The sequence below is a fragment of the Morchella importuna genome, assembly GCF_003444635.1.
Source record: "Morchella importuna strain M04M26 chromosome Unknown Morimp01GS001, whole genome shotgun sequence".
Taxonomy (NCBI): Eukaryota; Fungi; Ascomycota; class Pezizomycetes; order Pezizales; family Morchellaceae; genus Morchella; species Morchella importuna.
In genome coordinates this window covers 2,286,283-2,300,648 of record NW_025763398.1, presented here as the reverse complement: position 1 = coordinate 2,300,648, position 14,366 = coordinate 2,286,283, and the positions used below count along the sequence as shown (strand labels likewise).

At 46.7% G+C, this 14,366-nt stretch overlaps 3 protein-coding genes across 3 annotated transcripts; all 3 read left to right on the top strand.

The window, feature by feature from the left end:
* Window positions 1-3,339: 3,339 nt before the first annotated feature.
* LAJ45_00581 (uncharacterized protein) lies at window positions 3,340-3,849 on the top strand (the record flags this gene model as incomplete). The annotated part of the gene is made up of 3 exons (XM_046110182.1): window positions 3,340-3,347; window positions 3,411-3,740; window positions 3,795-3,849. The coding sequence occupies 3 exons, from the start codon at window positions 3,340-3,342 to the stop codon at window positions 3,847-3,849; spliced, it is 393 nt and encodes a 130-aa protein (XP_045976875.1).
* A 12-nt stretch (window positions 3,850-3,861) lies between these two features.
* On the top strand, window positions 3,862-6,596 carry LAJ45_00580 (uncharacterized protein; the record flags this gene model as incomplete). The annotated part of the gene is made up of 4 exons (XM_046110181.1): window positions 3,862-3,869; window positions 3,963-4,689; window positions 4,745-5,931; window positions 5,990-6,596. 4 exons carry the CDS (start codon window positions 3,862-3,864, stop codon window positions 6,594-6,596), a joined length of 2,529 nt encoding a protein of 842 aa, XP_045976874.1.
* A 5,201-nt stretch (window positions 6,597-11,797) lies between these two features.
* On the top strand, window positions 11,798-14,097 carry LAJ45_00579 (uncharacterized protein; the record flags this gene model as incomplete). The annotated part of the gene is made up of 5 exons (XM_046110180.1): window positions 11,798-11,816; window positions 12,016-12,098; window positions 12,264-12,794; window positions 12,931-13,277; window positions 13,344-14,097. The coding sequence occupies 5 exons, from the start codon at window positions 11,798-11,800 to the stop codon at window positions 14,095-14,097; spliced, it is 1,734 nt and encodes a 577-aa protein (XP_045976873.1).
* Window positions 14,098-14,366: the final 269 nt, after the last annotated feature.

The following is a 14,366-nucleotide window of genomic DNA, read 5'->3' as shown; positions in this document are numbered from 1 at the left end:
CAAGTTTGAATTGAAGCGAACAAGACGTACTCGGCATCCCAAATGGACTGGAAACGGCTAAAATCGTACCTCAACTATCACCAGAGTACAGAAAGTAGAAGGATCCACAGGGTTAACCGGATTTGCGAATTGGTTTTGAGGTACAAATGGGTATGGCTGTATATGTGTATACGTAGCACACTTCATAAGAGGGAAAACTGCGATGAGAGTAGGGAAGCTATACATTATTACATTTAGTGTTACGTTCGAACCTCATAGGAATGAAGCAAAGAGGTAGCCCACCGCCATATTGGATTGCATTGATCTCCTCGTGTTTTTAGGAGCAGTCTTGACGGTACATAAACTTGGATTTCTCGTGCTTGATTGCCGGATTCTCTCAACCAGAAAATTGCCAAACGGGTGGCCAATTGATTTGTTGAGACAGTCTAATGAGCTCATCGAGGTGGGTAGAGATGATTGACTGGGTCAGGCTGTATGCATGTACTGCACCATCACCATCGATAAGATCTCGGTGCACCAACCTTCAAACCCTTATATATGCACAGGGTGATACAAAGGAATAGACTTGACTTGATGGTGATATGCACTAAATCCTCCAGGACTCTGTATCTTGGAAGGCTAAACATGGGGCAAGTTGTGGGGTTTCGGAGTTAGGATCAAGGATGATGTTTCGAAATAAAGCCAGGTAGTGGTCTCAGTACCTGCCCAACTGCCGAGCCCTTGGGCTCTCGAAAGAGGCGATATCAGGGGTCTAATTGATGGGAGCTACAGACAGCGAAAGCTTTCTATAAGGGTACGCTCGGGACCGGAATTTGGTACCGTTATAGAGAGATTACCCTTATATAAACGGTGCCAGTGCTGAAAGCCGGGCAAAAAGGACCGAGAAGTGCTACTCTTATAGAGAGATTACCCTTATAGAAGGTACCCTTATAGCAAGCTTTCGCTGTAACTACAAATGATATCACATGAAGGCTACATGTAGTTATACTAACGCATGGTGTCTGGTCTCTCAAACTCTCGGTGGAAAATATTGTTCAGTCTAGCCGTCAAGCAGATCCTTTATCGCAGAGAAATCAAGAGCTTACCCATCTACTCATAACAATATCTTTAGCTTTAGATTAACCTAAGGATCGGCCGAGAATTTTATCATTGGTTATGTTGATTATGCCATTAGAAGTGCTGGGGAAACAGCTACAGCCCTGTGCTTGATGATCGTGATGATTTGTTGAACTATATCCGTCTCTCCTACTTGATATGCAATGGGTCTGGATGTAACATCGGAATTTGAAGAACCATGATTACCCCACTCAAAAGAATTTAACTCCAGTTTAAGGGCTATTCGTGCTGTAGTTCCGGTAGCTGTTTCATGCAACCATAGATCACGTACTATTCGTTACCGCTGAAGATATGAGCAGAGAGTAAGAAAAAGGCACTGTGCCATGGAAAACTCGAAGCCTAGGCCGAGGTTTAATAAAAAATCGCGGCGAATAACAGAAATTTAATCGCTCATGGCCCAAGGTCGCAAAACCTAACCCTAAAACAGGCTATAAGATCAACATTACTCTAATGCAACCGATAAAATGGCAGTTTTGTTCCTTTCACAGGTAATGAGTCTTATTTCTTCAGTTTGCCCCTGGAACTCATTGAGTCAATGTGAGACAGCCATCCGCTTTGGATTGGATGTGTTTGTCACCCCATGTCAGCCGTATGCTGACCCGAAGTGATAAGAATTTCGTATTGCATACATGTATATACCAATTGGGGCTTACTTCCCCAATATAGAGAGGGCTAGGCCTCCAAGTTTTGTAGTGTATCGGGGATTATAGCCCCATCAAATTTATAGTATACTCCATTAGTACTGAAGTGAGCTAAAAGATGCGGCAGATTTTGGAAGAGATCCAATAATTGAGAAAATCTATAAGGGGTCTACTTTTCCCTAGCCCTTATTCCCACTAAAACTGTCCAATATTTCTTTTAATGTAGATAGTCTACAGGCCCTGCTTATACTTACAGTAGACGAGAAATATTATCTTCAAAACTCCAGCAGCCTACGATACTAGGAGGCTATGCCACTAACGTTTCATTTGCTAGGCACAGTGCCGAATAACAGATGACGACTTAGAGTCTATATTGTGTATTGGGGAAGACTTTACTGGGCGGTTGTGTTCCAGCTAAAAAGTCTGTAAGATAAAGTAGTTGGTATGTTATAGTCATATTGGCGGACGGAAAGCTCCTTCATGTTCGATGCAGGAAGACTATGGTACGTGCTCATAAAGCTAAGCCTATTTATAACTAGTAGCTAGACCCAGAATCAAGTCTAAGCTGCTGCTCCGTGAGTGATACTTAATGACGTTCTTAAAATATAGCATATGACAGCCTTGCCAAGGGTAATATTAGAGTCAGGGGTGACTTATAGGGCTGCTGGGGCCCTGACAAGGTTGAATTAAGCCACAGAATTGGTGCGCTTGACTCGATGAAGAATTTGACTGTTCATAAAATGGTTTTTATCCCAATTCATACTCAGAAGGCCTGTAGAGGCATATGTCAGGGCAGAAAAGACGATAAACTAACGAAAAATGTGTCCAAGCGCTGCAGGATGCAAGTTTGTTATGGCTCCAGTATATGTACCTACCTGCTCTATGGCTCCTACTTGCTTGGGGGGGTGTTTCAACTCGAACTCAAGGTAAATAGCGGCTAAGCTTGTAGTATCGTCTTGATCAGCGCAGGAAGCACAGATAAGTCATCAAAATAATTTGAATATTAGGGTTCCGAAATTGCCGTATTAAATCATCAATACTTCCAGGGGAGTCCTTGAACGAATGCTGTGTTTGTGACCGAGCTCAAGGATTTGCGAGTGATTTAGTGCTGACCTACATATCGCTTTTTGCCGGCGATTTTCGGTAGGATCAAACATTCTGTTTCCAAAGGGAGGGCACAAAGCCGTGAAGGAACTTGTAATTGACCGATTGCTCAGTTCAACTGATCGCTATAGGATCTGGAGTTCTTTGTTGAAGCAGTGTTTGAACAATGTGCTTAGTAACGTAGTGCTTAGTGTTGCAATTATGATCAACATCTCGGTTACCGATAACATGCGGGCGGACTGAGACATCGCGCGTCACAAAGCATGATGTAAGGCATTGATGATAACGGCCAACTGGTCCGTGCGAGAAGGTGGGGTTTGGTGGGCGAGATGAGTGTTGGATAACACTCCAACATCGAAGTCTGTATTTTTAAGAACAGGTAGCCGTTGTTTTGTTCGGTTATGCAGCTGAGAGAGAGTCATTACGATCAGTTGAAATACAGTATGTACCGGTATTGTATCTAGACAGTGAATCAGAGATGTTCAGGTCTCTTTGTGTGTAGGAGTGCTGCCCCTCGTATGTGACATGCTGGGGGCCGAAAGTCCTTAGCCGTGACTCGACTACTGGCCTTCCCGGTTCGGCAAGGAAGCGAGCGGTTACCCAGCTGCACAACGACACCCCGAAGAGCAGTCACTCTGATCAACCTGGGAAGAAAAAAAATTCGCCCACAAGAGCATTTGTCAGGAAACTGTCGCCCCACTCAGTAATCTATATTTCCAACCAATCAGGAGGCTCATCATCCGCATTCAAAAATCAGCCAACCCCTCACCCACACAACCCCTCACTTTCCCCTCCTCCCTTCTTGCCCTCATCCCTCTCCCTTCTCTTCTCTTCTCCATTTGCTGTTGTTCCACCCTCGATCGGACGACACAGTACATTGTAAGTCTTTATCTCCCAATTGAACATCTCGTTCTTCCGCTAACAGGAACCTAGTGACGAGAATTTTCGTTTTCCGTCCAATAAATATTTTTTAAAAGGGTTCATATAAAAATCCATCAAGATGGTCAAGTAAGTTTTTCCTCCATTTCGATGCAGCAAATGCTATGGAAAGTACTTTGTTGGGAATATCAAGGCTTACTGGGTCTTTTTCACGAATTTCAGCTTCACTGTCGAACAGATCCGTGGGTTGATGGACAAGGTTACGAACGTCCGTAACATGTCCGTCATTGCTCACGTCGATCACGGAAAGTCAACTCTGACCGACTCCCTCGTTCAACGAGCTGGTATTATTTCTGCCGCAAAGGCCGGTGAGCAGCGTTTCACAGATACTCGTCAGGACGAGCAGGATCGTTGCATTACCATCAAGTCCACAGCTATTTCCCTCTATGCTGAGCTTGGTGAGGATGATGTCAAGGACATTACTCAGAAGACCGATGGAAACAACTTTTTGATCAACTTGATTGATTCACCTGGTCACGTCGATTTCTCTTCCGAAGTTACCGCGGCACTCCGTGTTACCGATGGTGCTCTTGTCGTCGTCGATTGTGTTGAAGGTGTTTGCGTCCAAACGGAGACTGTCTTGCGTCAGGCTCTTTCCGAACGTATCAAGCCCGTCTGTATCATCAACAAGGTCGACCGTGCTCTTTTGGAGTTGCAGGTTTCAAAGGAGGACTTGTACCAGTCCTTCTCCCGTACCGTGGAGTCCGTCAACGTCATCATCGCCACATACTTCGACAAGACCCTTGGTGATGTTCAGGTCTACCCCTACAAGGGTACTGTTGCTTTCGGTTCCGGTCTTCACGGATGGGCTTTCACTGTCCGTCAATTCGCTGGACGTTACGCCAAGAAGTTCGGTGTTGACAAGGTCAAGATGATGGAGCGTCTCTGGGTATGCTATCATTGAAATATTTTAAGTTCTGGGCTTGTGCTAATATAATCATTAGGGTGACAACTTCTTCAACCCCAAGACCAAGAAGTGGACCAAGGTCGAGAACTACGAGGGCAAGCCTTTGGAGCGTGCTTTCAACCAGTTCATCCTGGACCCTATCTTCAAGATCTTCGCTGCTGTCATGAACTTCAAGAAGGATGAGATTCCGGTCTTGCTCTCGAAGCTTGAGATTACTCTTAAGGCTGAGGAGAAGGACCTTGAAGGAAAGGCGCTCCTCAAGATTGTCATGAGGAAGTTCTTGCCCGCTGCCGATGCTCTTATGGAGATGATCGTCATGCACCTTCCTTCCCCCGTTACTGCCCAGAAGTACCGTGCCGAGACGTTGTACGAGGGACCCTCTGATGACGATTGTTGCATTGGTATCCGTGACTGTGACCCCAAGGCTCCTCTGATGTTGTACGTCTCCAAGATGGTGCCGACCTCTGATAAGGGTCGTTTCTACGCTTTCGGACGTGTCTTCTCCGGTACCGTCAAGTCTGGTCTTAAGGTCCGCATTCAGGGACCTAACTACACCCCTGGAAAGAAGGAGGACTTGTTCATCAAGGCTATCCAGCGTACCATTCTTATGATGGGTCGTTACATCGAGCCCATTGAGGATGTCCCTGCCGGTAACATCTGCGGTCTAGTTGGTGTTGATCAGTTCTTGCTCAAGTCTGGTACCCTCACTACCTCTGAGACTGCCCACAACTTGAAGGTCATGAAGTTCTCAGTCTCCCCTGTCGTCCAGGTAGCTGTCGAGGTCAAGAACGCCAACGACTTGCCCAAGTTGGTCGAAGGTCTTAAGCGTCTTTCCAAGTCCGACCCTTGTGTCTTGACTTACATCTCCGAATCTGGTGAGCACATCGTTGCTGGTGCCGGTGAGTTGCACTTGGAGATTTGCTTGAAGGATCTTGAGGAGGACCACGCCGGTATCCCATTGAAGATCTCACCCCCCGTCGTCTCTTACCGTGAGACTGTTGCTGGTGACTCAAGCATCACTGCCTTGTCCAAGTCTCCCAACAAGCACAACCGTCTCTATGTCACCGCCACCCCCCTCAGTGACGAGGTTTCTAAGGACATCGAGTCCGGAAAGATCGGTCCCCGTGACGATTTCAAGGCTCGTGCCCGTATCCTCGCTGATGAGCACGGCTGGGATGTCACCGACGCCCGTAAGATTTGGTGTTTCGGTCCTGACACCTCTGGGTATGTCATTTTTCTAACCAACTCCCGTCTTTAATTAGTTGCTAACATTTGCATACAGTGCCAACTTGTTGGTTGACCAGACCAAGGCTGTCCAGTACTTGAACGAAATCAAGGATTCCGTTGTTTCCGGTTTCCAGTGGGCCACCCGTGAGGGACCCATTGCTGAGGAGCCCATGCGCAGCATCCGTTTCAACATCATGGATGTTACCCTCCACGCTGATGCTATTCACCGTGGTGGTGGACAGATCATCCCTACTGCCCGTCGTGTGCTCTACGCCGCAACCCTTCTTGCCAACCCTGGTCTTTTGGAGCCTATCTACCTTGTCGAGATCCAGGTTCCTGAGCAGGCTATGGGTGGTATCTACGGTGTCTTGACCAGGAGAAGAGGACACGTCTTCTCTGAGGAGCAGCGTCCCGGAACTCCTTTGTTCAACGTTAAGGCTTACCTTCCCGTCAACGAGTCTTTCGGTTTCACTGCCGATCTCCGTTCCCACACTGGTGGACAGGCCTTCCCCCAGTCCGTCTTTGACCACTGGACCGTTCTTCCTGGTGGTTCTGTTCTTGACGGGACTTCCAAACCCGGTCAGATTGTCCAGGAGATGAGGAAGCGTAAGGGTATCAAGGTTGAGGTTCCAGGTGTTGAGAACTACTACGACAAACTTTAAATGATTCCCTAGGAAAAAAATAAAAACGTGTAATTTGTCCCTCATCTGATTGAGCTCTTATTTTTAAAAAAATGTCAAAATGGGGAAGGGTTTCATGAGGGTTGCGATGATGATATGATTGGCGGGGCTTTTATTTTTCTCTTTGGTGTTGTCATTTTCCTTTCTTGGTTTTCCTTCTCTTTGGATGTGCATTTTTTTTTCGTACTTTCGGCTTAAATCTTTTTTGATACAATAAGAGACGGATTCGTTCCTATTCTCCAGCACGCTAGAATTTCTCAATAAAGAGCTTAAGTGTCGAAATAGCTTTGCATGATATCTCCTTCTGCCTTGCGATTATGTTTGAATGTGCAATGATCTGTACCAACGTTCCTTATTCCAATAAGAGTTATATATGTATTGGAGGAGATTTCTACGACTGAGTACTATATGAAGGTACTAGAATATGTTTTTCATGCATAGCAGCAACCAGATTGACTCTTAAAACCAACATGTTACAAAAAATATTTATTTTCGCCTTATCTGAGCTTCTCCTGAACTTCACCTAACCCTTATATTGTTACCTATTCAGGTAGTAAAGTATACAGTAGACTCGCGTTTGGGGGTATGCCGAAGTTGGGGGAATGCTTTTTACACCCACGGAGTGGGTAAAGTCTTATTCTCCCGGCGGGTATTCCCCCGGTCCATACCGGAGATATGTTTGATGCCAGTCGGTACGAGGTTCTATGCAAACTTTGTGATCATTTTCAACGGTTTGGTTAGCGCTTGATAAACAGTATGCTGCCATATCTGCCTACCTTTTACAGCGGGGCTATCTCGTGCAACTCTCAAAAAGTCGCTCTCAAAATATGTGCGGCCAAGAATTTGGACACAGAAAGGGAGCTATCCATACGCAACCATCTTGCTGAGCAGGCCTCAGCACACCCGGGCTCAAACCATATCATGGATCTCTTAGGGAAGTTTCGGCACACAGGTCCAAACTGAACCCATCTATATTTAGTATTTGAACCAATGACATCCAGCGTCGATTGGATGCTTCAGCCACAAGTAGGCGGCGACTCAGGTCGCTTAAACGGTGTTCTACATCCATAAGAAAGAGGATTCTACGGCACACCCTGCTCGGACTATCTGCCCTACATGATAGCGGCATCACCCATGGTAATTTGCAGAGTGGAAATATCCTACTATAGTCTGGATAATGTGCCGGCGCACGAACTGGCGCAGGACATGAAAAAATGGATCGGCATCTCAGAGCCCATTAAATGCTTGGACGAAGGAAGATAAGCGGGCGCCGCAACACTTTGCAATGGCGCGGTCCCTCGCAAAATATGGCGAACTTGGACCGAGCCTTATTGCTAAGATCTCAGATTTCGGTGCCTGTAAGTCTCTGTCCAATTTATGTACCGGTCAATTGAGAATGAAACTAAGGGCCCGTTCGGACAACCTTAGATTATTTCTTCGGGTTATTGGACAGACTGGATTATCAGGTAGCGGAAGTGATAATCATAATACTCATAATAAGTGGATAATCTACATGTCCGGATAACGTTAGCTCTCAGGATATCTGTGTTGTGTGGGAATAATTACCTCCGAAGGTGATTGTTTTCTTGGCGGATTATTGGGATAATCAGGAGTTCCGAATGTTGGATTATTCAATTGCACGAACAGCATAGATTATTGTGATAATCCAAAAGTCGATAATCCGTCAGATTATCGCCAATAATCTAGATTATTGGGTTGTCCGAACGGGCCCTAAATTAGCTATCTCAAGCATTTATGCCCTTGGATCAAGTCACACCTGTTGCCCTCCGTGCACTGGAACTTGTGCATATCTGGTCTTTTGGCTGCCTTCTCGGCAAGCTAGTGACAGGAATTATGGTGTTTGAGGATAATTGTAGTGAAAAATACCAGAGAACGATGCCCAAACTAACGACGTTCACATAATGGAGTTTACCGAAATGTATCTCTAATGATGGGCATGAGACAAGACGAGATCATTTTACACTAAGTCTCGTCTTGTCTTGTTCAATATGCATGTACCCAAGCCCGCATATATGCACGAGTGTAGGTGCAAACCAACGGCCAGCCAAGATAGTTAACATTTAACTACGCCTATGTGAAGGGTTTCAATGTCTGTATACATCCAAAGGTGTATGTAGTTAAAGTGACTGCATGAAGTCAGGATACAGTTAGTTTTGTACTAATTCACGCGGGCGTCTTCCGGGCGTTCTCGGGCCGGTCTTAGCTAGGTGTAGCAATTCCTTCCCTATTCATCAGCCGCTACCCAGCACACGTAGTTTTGACAATGACTTTATATGTAAATTCGAGTCTAGCCCTAAAATGGCGACTCCTATCCAGCGTAACCGAAAGATGCGGCAATAGACCCTCAAGCAAGAGTGCTGCATCCAATGTACTTCATGAAAAATCACTCGGACAAGTTCCGGGGAGGAATTTTACATTTGTGGGGTTCTGGGGGGGGGGGGGGGTGCTTCTTCTTAGACGTGTAGAGCTACATGTAGTGATACCATTCAGTTGGATTTTACTTAAGATGCGTCCTGGATACCTAGAAAAGCATTATCAAGAGGTTAGTGGGAGATGTTGACCGTGGTCAAGAATTATAATGCGAAGAGGATAATAATTACTCACGCTTACTTTATAGAACTCATCATACGTGGCAGTGAGTCTAACTCGGATTTCTCTGGAGTAAGTTACTATTATCTTATGGTTGGCGGGGTGAACATTATTTCCAAGATAGCGCCTCTGTCCATTGAAAATTCTGTATAGTATGCTGTCTCTTGTAAGCTTAAGTTGTGGAAAAGTGCATGCATGCTGGCATATGGAGTCGGGGGAAAAGAGGGAGGTTGCAGAAAGCAACACATGTTGACCAGCTAACAGCAGGCGGGGTGAGACAAAAAATGGACATCTCTAGGTGGTCTCGAGTGTCTTTCCTAGCTAGACCGAGGCAACGTTAGTCTCGTGCCTGTCTCCTACGGACAGAACAAGCAGGAGATGGGGCAGAGCCTAGACGGCGTTATAGATTGGCCTTTGAACGCCGAAGCACAAGTGTGCGAGTGAAATAGAAATACCAGCCATTGCCATCTATGGTGCGAGGAATTTGGTGCCAACTAAACTTCGCAGGAAACCCCATGTAGCCATAGCATCAGTGTGGTATTAGCTAATGGATACATGTATGATAACAGGTGTTGCCGAAAAACATAAAGCTAATGGGAAAGGTGGGCACTATACTAATAAGTCTGTTTTCCCGACAATGAAATTTCCATTGTTTATTTTCTTTAAAGAAATTCTTTATTTCTTTTAGTCATTTCGTTATCCTATTTAGGAAATTCTTTATTAATTTCATTTTCTTTATGAAATTATTTTCTCCTCTGGTTTTCCGTTTATTTCACTAAAAAGCAGCACAACCTCACTTGCTGGAACCCCTCCTAGTAGTCTGAAACAAAAAAATCATCTGCCATAAAAGATACAAGTGCCATGTCACGTCAACTATCTGCACCCACCTTGACATATACAACCCTGGTCTACCCTACACTCTCACCACCCACACATCACCACTGACACCCCGCGCCACCCAACCACAATTAACAACTCACCGAACCTATACTCTAAGGATGCGCCCTCTCTCAAATATCCCACAACATGCCAGCAGGGTGGAATACACCAAGAGTAAGAGGCCTGTCACATAGCGGCCGTGAGCATAGCTGAAATTGAACTTCCAGGTCAATACTGTCCTGAATTCTGTCGAGGAACTTGTCCTCTCCTTCTACATATCTATCCTGGTAGTTGTAATCTTTCTGGGGAAGCTCCAGAATTAAGCTCGTTCACCTGTTCTATCTCTCATTAAGATGGGCCATCTTCCGGAAATCTTATGCGGATACCAATGCACACTCAAGGGCCTGGCTATGGCCCAACTCTGAACACAATACGTTTAGATCGAATTATCAATCAATCAATCATGAATTAAACAAAAAAAAAAATCAATCAATCATGTTTAGATCATAGGTAATCACTCGTGGATATCGCATGTTGATTGGCCATATCAAATCCCGGCAAAATTATTTTAACATGTTCCTGTTCCTATTTGGGGTAAGTTGGGCATTCCCCACGAATCATCCTTATCGTGCTGTTAATATTTTCTACGCAACCTAGGAAGCCTGCCGATTTGCGAGTTGGTGCTTGGCAGAACTACTATTGTCCTACCTGGGATATTTCTTTTTCGGAAATACACCAAGAGGCTTAAGTTGTCAAGCACATTTAGGTTAATCAGCCCTGAGCCGTTCTGTTGGTGAACCCGAAAGTGCAGTCAGTGGCAAGGATTCTAGTTTCCTGTTAATCTGTAGGTTAAAGCTTGGGCTCAAATCATGTGCAGGAAGGCGTGGATGCTTAACTGACCAGTTAACTGGCAGATCTGATGCGGGAATTACCGTGCGCAGATTCTTTACAGGAAGATGCCATACCACTGGCTCACAACGCGTTAACGGCCTAAAGCACGGCGCGTATGGAAAACCGTGTCAACACAGATGTTGTGACGAAGATCGTCGTACAAAGCGCGATATCAACTTTATTTACACGACGCCAGACGACGGATCAAGGAAGTTTTTTTCTTTATTGTCTGTTTCGGCCACGCACACCACAAGGAGGTCTCGTGACTGCGTGGGCAGAAAGCGTTACGCTTCGTGGCAGTTGAAGAAAAGTGGAGGTTTTTCCTTTTCCTTTTTTTTTTCTCACAGCGAGCCGCATGTCCCTCCCCCACTATCAGATCTGGGATTTTCCTCATCAAGCGGGGAGTAGAGCGGTATTCTACCACCCCTCCATAGAAGGAAAAGAGCGGGGGTACATACATGTCAGATTTGAGGGGCCTGGAGGGGATGCACATCTGCTACATGCTAGTGGGATTTTGACTGCCTGCACCACTGCACGCCCTACACAGTGTCTTTTTTTCCTGAACGGCGGGGATCTTCACAAGTATTTTTTTGTTTTCCCCCGCCCCGAATATCGGACCCCAGGCGTCGGGATCTCGCTTCTTGTCGGTTGGCTGCTCGCGCCGGACACGAACTTCTTAGCACATCTTCCTATCCGCTTGCTTCCGTGCTTGCGGCCGCACCCAATTGAGGAGGTGTGAAAGGACGTTTTTAGTTGATTTCGCTCCATTGGGGAGGGAAACATTTTCTCGCGTTGCTTTCGAGATGGCGAAAGCTTACATGCGTGTGGAGTGGTGGGCAAAACACCAAAGAATTTCTCAATAAAACACGTGAATAGAGCAGAGCGAATGGAAACAAGAGTGGGGAAACAAGATGAAAATATATTAATTCGCGTCAGAGATAAAACGGACATCTCGTAGACGCCATACTCTGATCGCGATCGGCAGTACTTTCGTGTTTCTGTCACTAGGACGACGTATAAGTTACACTCCCACATCCGCGTCAACACCACCCTGACGACTTCTACTTCTGTAATACAACTACTGCAACTCACCTCCTACCTACCGTACGCCTTCCCCCAAAGAACTCTAGGCTTGCTGCTCCCACACATATTATACTCCACCACCCCCCCAGACAGTTACATCCTACACCACCATCATTACCCCTCGTCTTCTTCCCGTGCCCCCCCTCCCCCTCTTCATCCCCGCTGATTGACCCCATCATGTCCCAGAGCAGCACCGAGTCCTCCTCCATCCCCCCATCCTCTCAAATCCCTCCGTCATCCTTCTCCTCCATGGACTATTACGAAACACCACAACGGCATATTCACCATCCTCTCACTCCGAATTCTCAAATGTCTACTACTCACATGGTCACCCACCCACCTCCGTTACTGAGTCACTCGAGTACGCTTTCACAGGCCTCGACGGCCGCGTTTTCCATTCGCGACTCCCCAGACATAGATGAACGGCCTTCATCGCCTTACTCTTCCCGTGATTCTCCCCCACTGTCAATGATAATGTCAACGACAGCCACGCCTGTTGTTCACCCGGCTGGCGTGAATCCCCAGTTTAACCCGTTCCCAGCGAGCCCATCTATTGCCGCGTCCTCCGCAGGGTCGAAACGGACGGCATCAGGCACCGTCAAGAACACGTTCCCCAACAGCGCGTCATCTGTTCCTAATTCGCCTGCTACGCCGGTAACACCAAGGTTCGCGAGGATGCACACGGGAATTGATGCTAGTCCGAAGAACGTTTCACAGGTGTGTGTGTCTAATAGGCCAATCCTGAAGATCCCCAGTCTTTTTTATATGGGTTGTCTGTTTTTATTTTTTGTTTTGCGGTTTTTGTGGGGAGGGCCTTTTTCCTTACACAATGTGTTTTTTGTGATCGCTTTAGATTTCTACCCAGCTTCGAACACGCTTGACGTACGCCTTACTTAAACTCGAGAACAACTGGACTACAGAGTCTCTAGACCAAGTTGAGGCGCGAATATCGCAAGGGCAGCACCCCAACTCGCCTTCCCCACGCGTGCATATAAAACGTGAACCCAGTGCGGGGGATGAGCATGCAGGCGCGTTCGACTCGATTCGGCGGCACACAAGAACCAGTAGTGAACCGAACACCGCGCACCCACTTTCTGGAGGCGGTGGCACAGGCAGTAGAACATATGAATCTTTTTGGAGGGACCATCAAGCCAATCCAATACGCGCCAAAATACTTCAAGCAAAGGCTGCATCTCAAGCGTTAGGAACCTCTACCAATACCAATACCCCTCATTCAGTGGCTCCAATGTCTCATACAATTCATAGGGGAGGACTTCAACCTCCGGCACAGATTATCCCAGACCGTGATCGCCGTTCATACTACAACCCTCCCCGGCATCCTCCAACGTTAACACCGAGTGGGAGTAATCTAAGTACGTATAGTAATTATTCCACAGCCTCGTCCGTGTCAATGGTGGCAAATACACCCCCACCAGCAGGAGCTGCAGCACAGCGAACCATGGAGCAGGACGCGGTAGAAAGCTTGATGTTCTTGTCATCACCAGGCAACTCCCGCCCTTCATCTCAGCAAGCAATTTCTATACACAATTCTCAGAATTCACAGAATTCTCAACACTCACAGCATTCACAGCATTCGCAGCCTCCTATAGCAACTTTTCACCCTTCGCCGTCACCCCACAACCCATCGCGTTCAAGGCACAATTATGCACGCAACGCGACCACGTGGCCACGCGACAGACCGCGTCATAAGCAGGCTAGACTAGGACTAGATGGGATTGGCGTGGCCATAGGGCCTGGGGTCGTGGAGGAAGATGATGCAACGGATGAGGAAACTGGTCCGGATTCCGTGAACGCAAGAGCTGGAGGTGGGGGCCGCGAGAGACAATCCAGATTTAATGATGTCAGTTCTGCGGATCGTAGTGGGCGCCAGAGAGGAGAAAATGATGCTGGGTTATCTAAACCGGCTCATGGAAGAGATAGAATGGGGAGTATTGGAGGGGGCGGTGCGACTGCGCCATCACCGGGGGCCCGAGGAGTGGCGGGAATGGGGGGTTATTGACTCGATTACTGCTGGTCCACTATTCCCTTTCTTTATCCTTCTTTTTACCATTCACTGTTTATTTTGGACCTTTCATGAATACGACGCTAGGGAAACGCTTAGGGTCGGGGGTGGGCGCGAGTTCTATGGGCTTTTTAATCTAACCCTTCAACCTTTTTTTTCTTTTTTTCTTTTCTTTTGGGGGATTGCGGGTGGGACTTGTGCTGGAAATTGGGAGTTTTAACGGCAGGATACGATTTCGTTGTCCGGTATTTACTTCTAACAGTTAT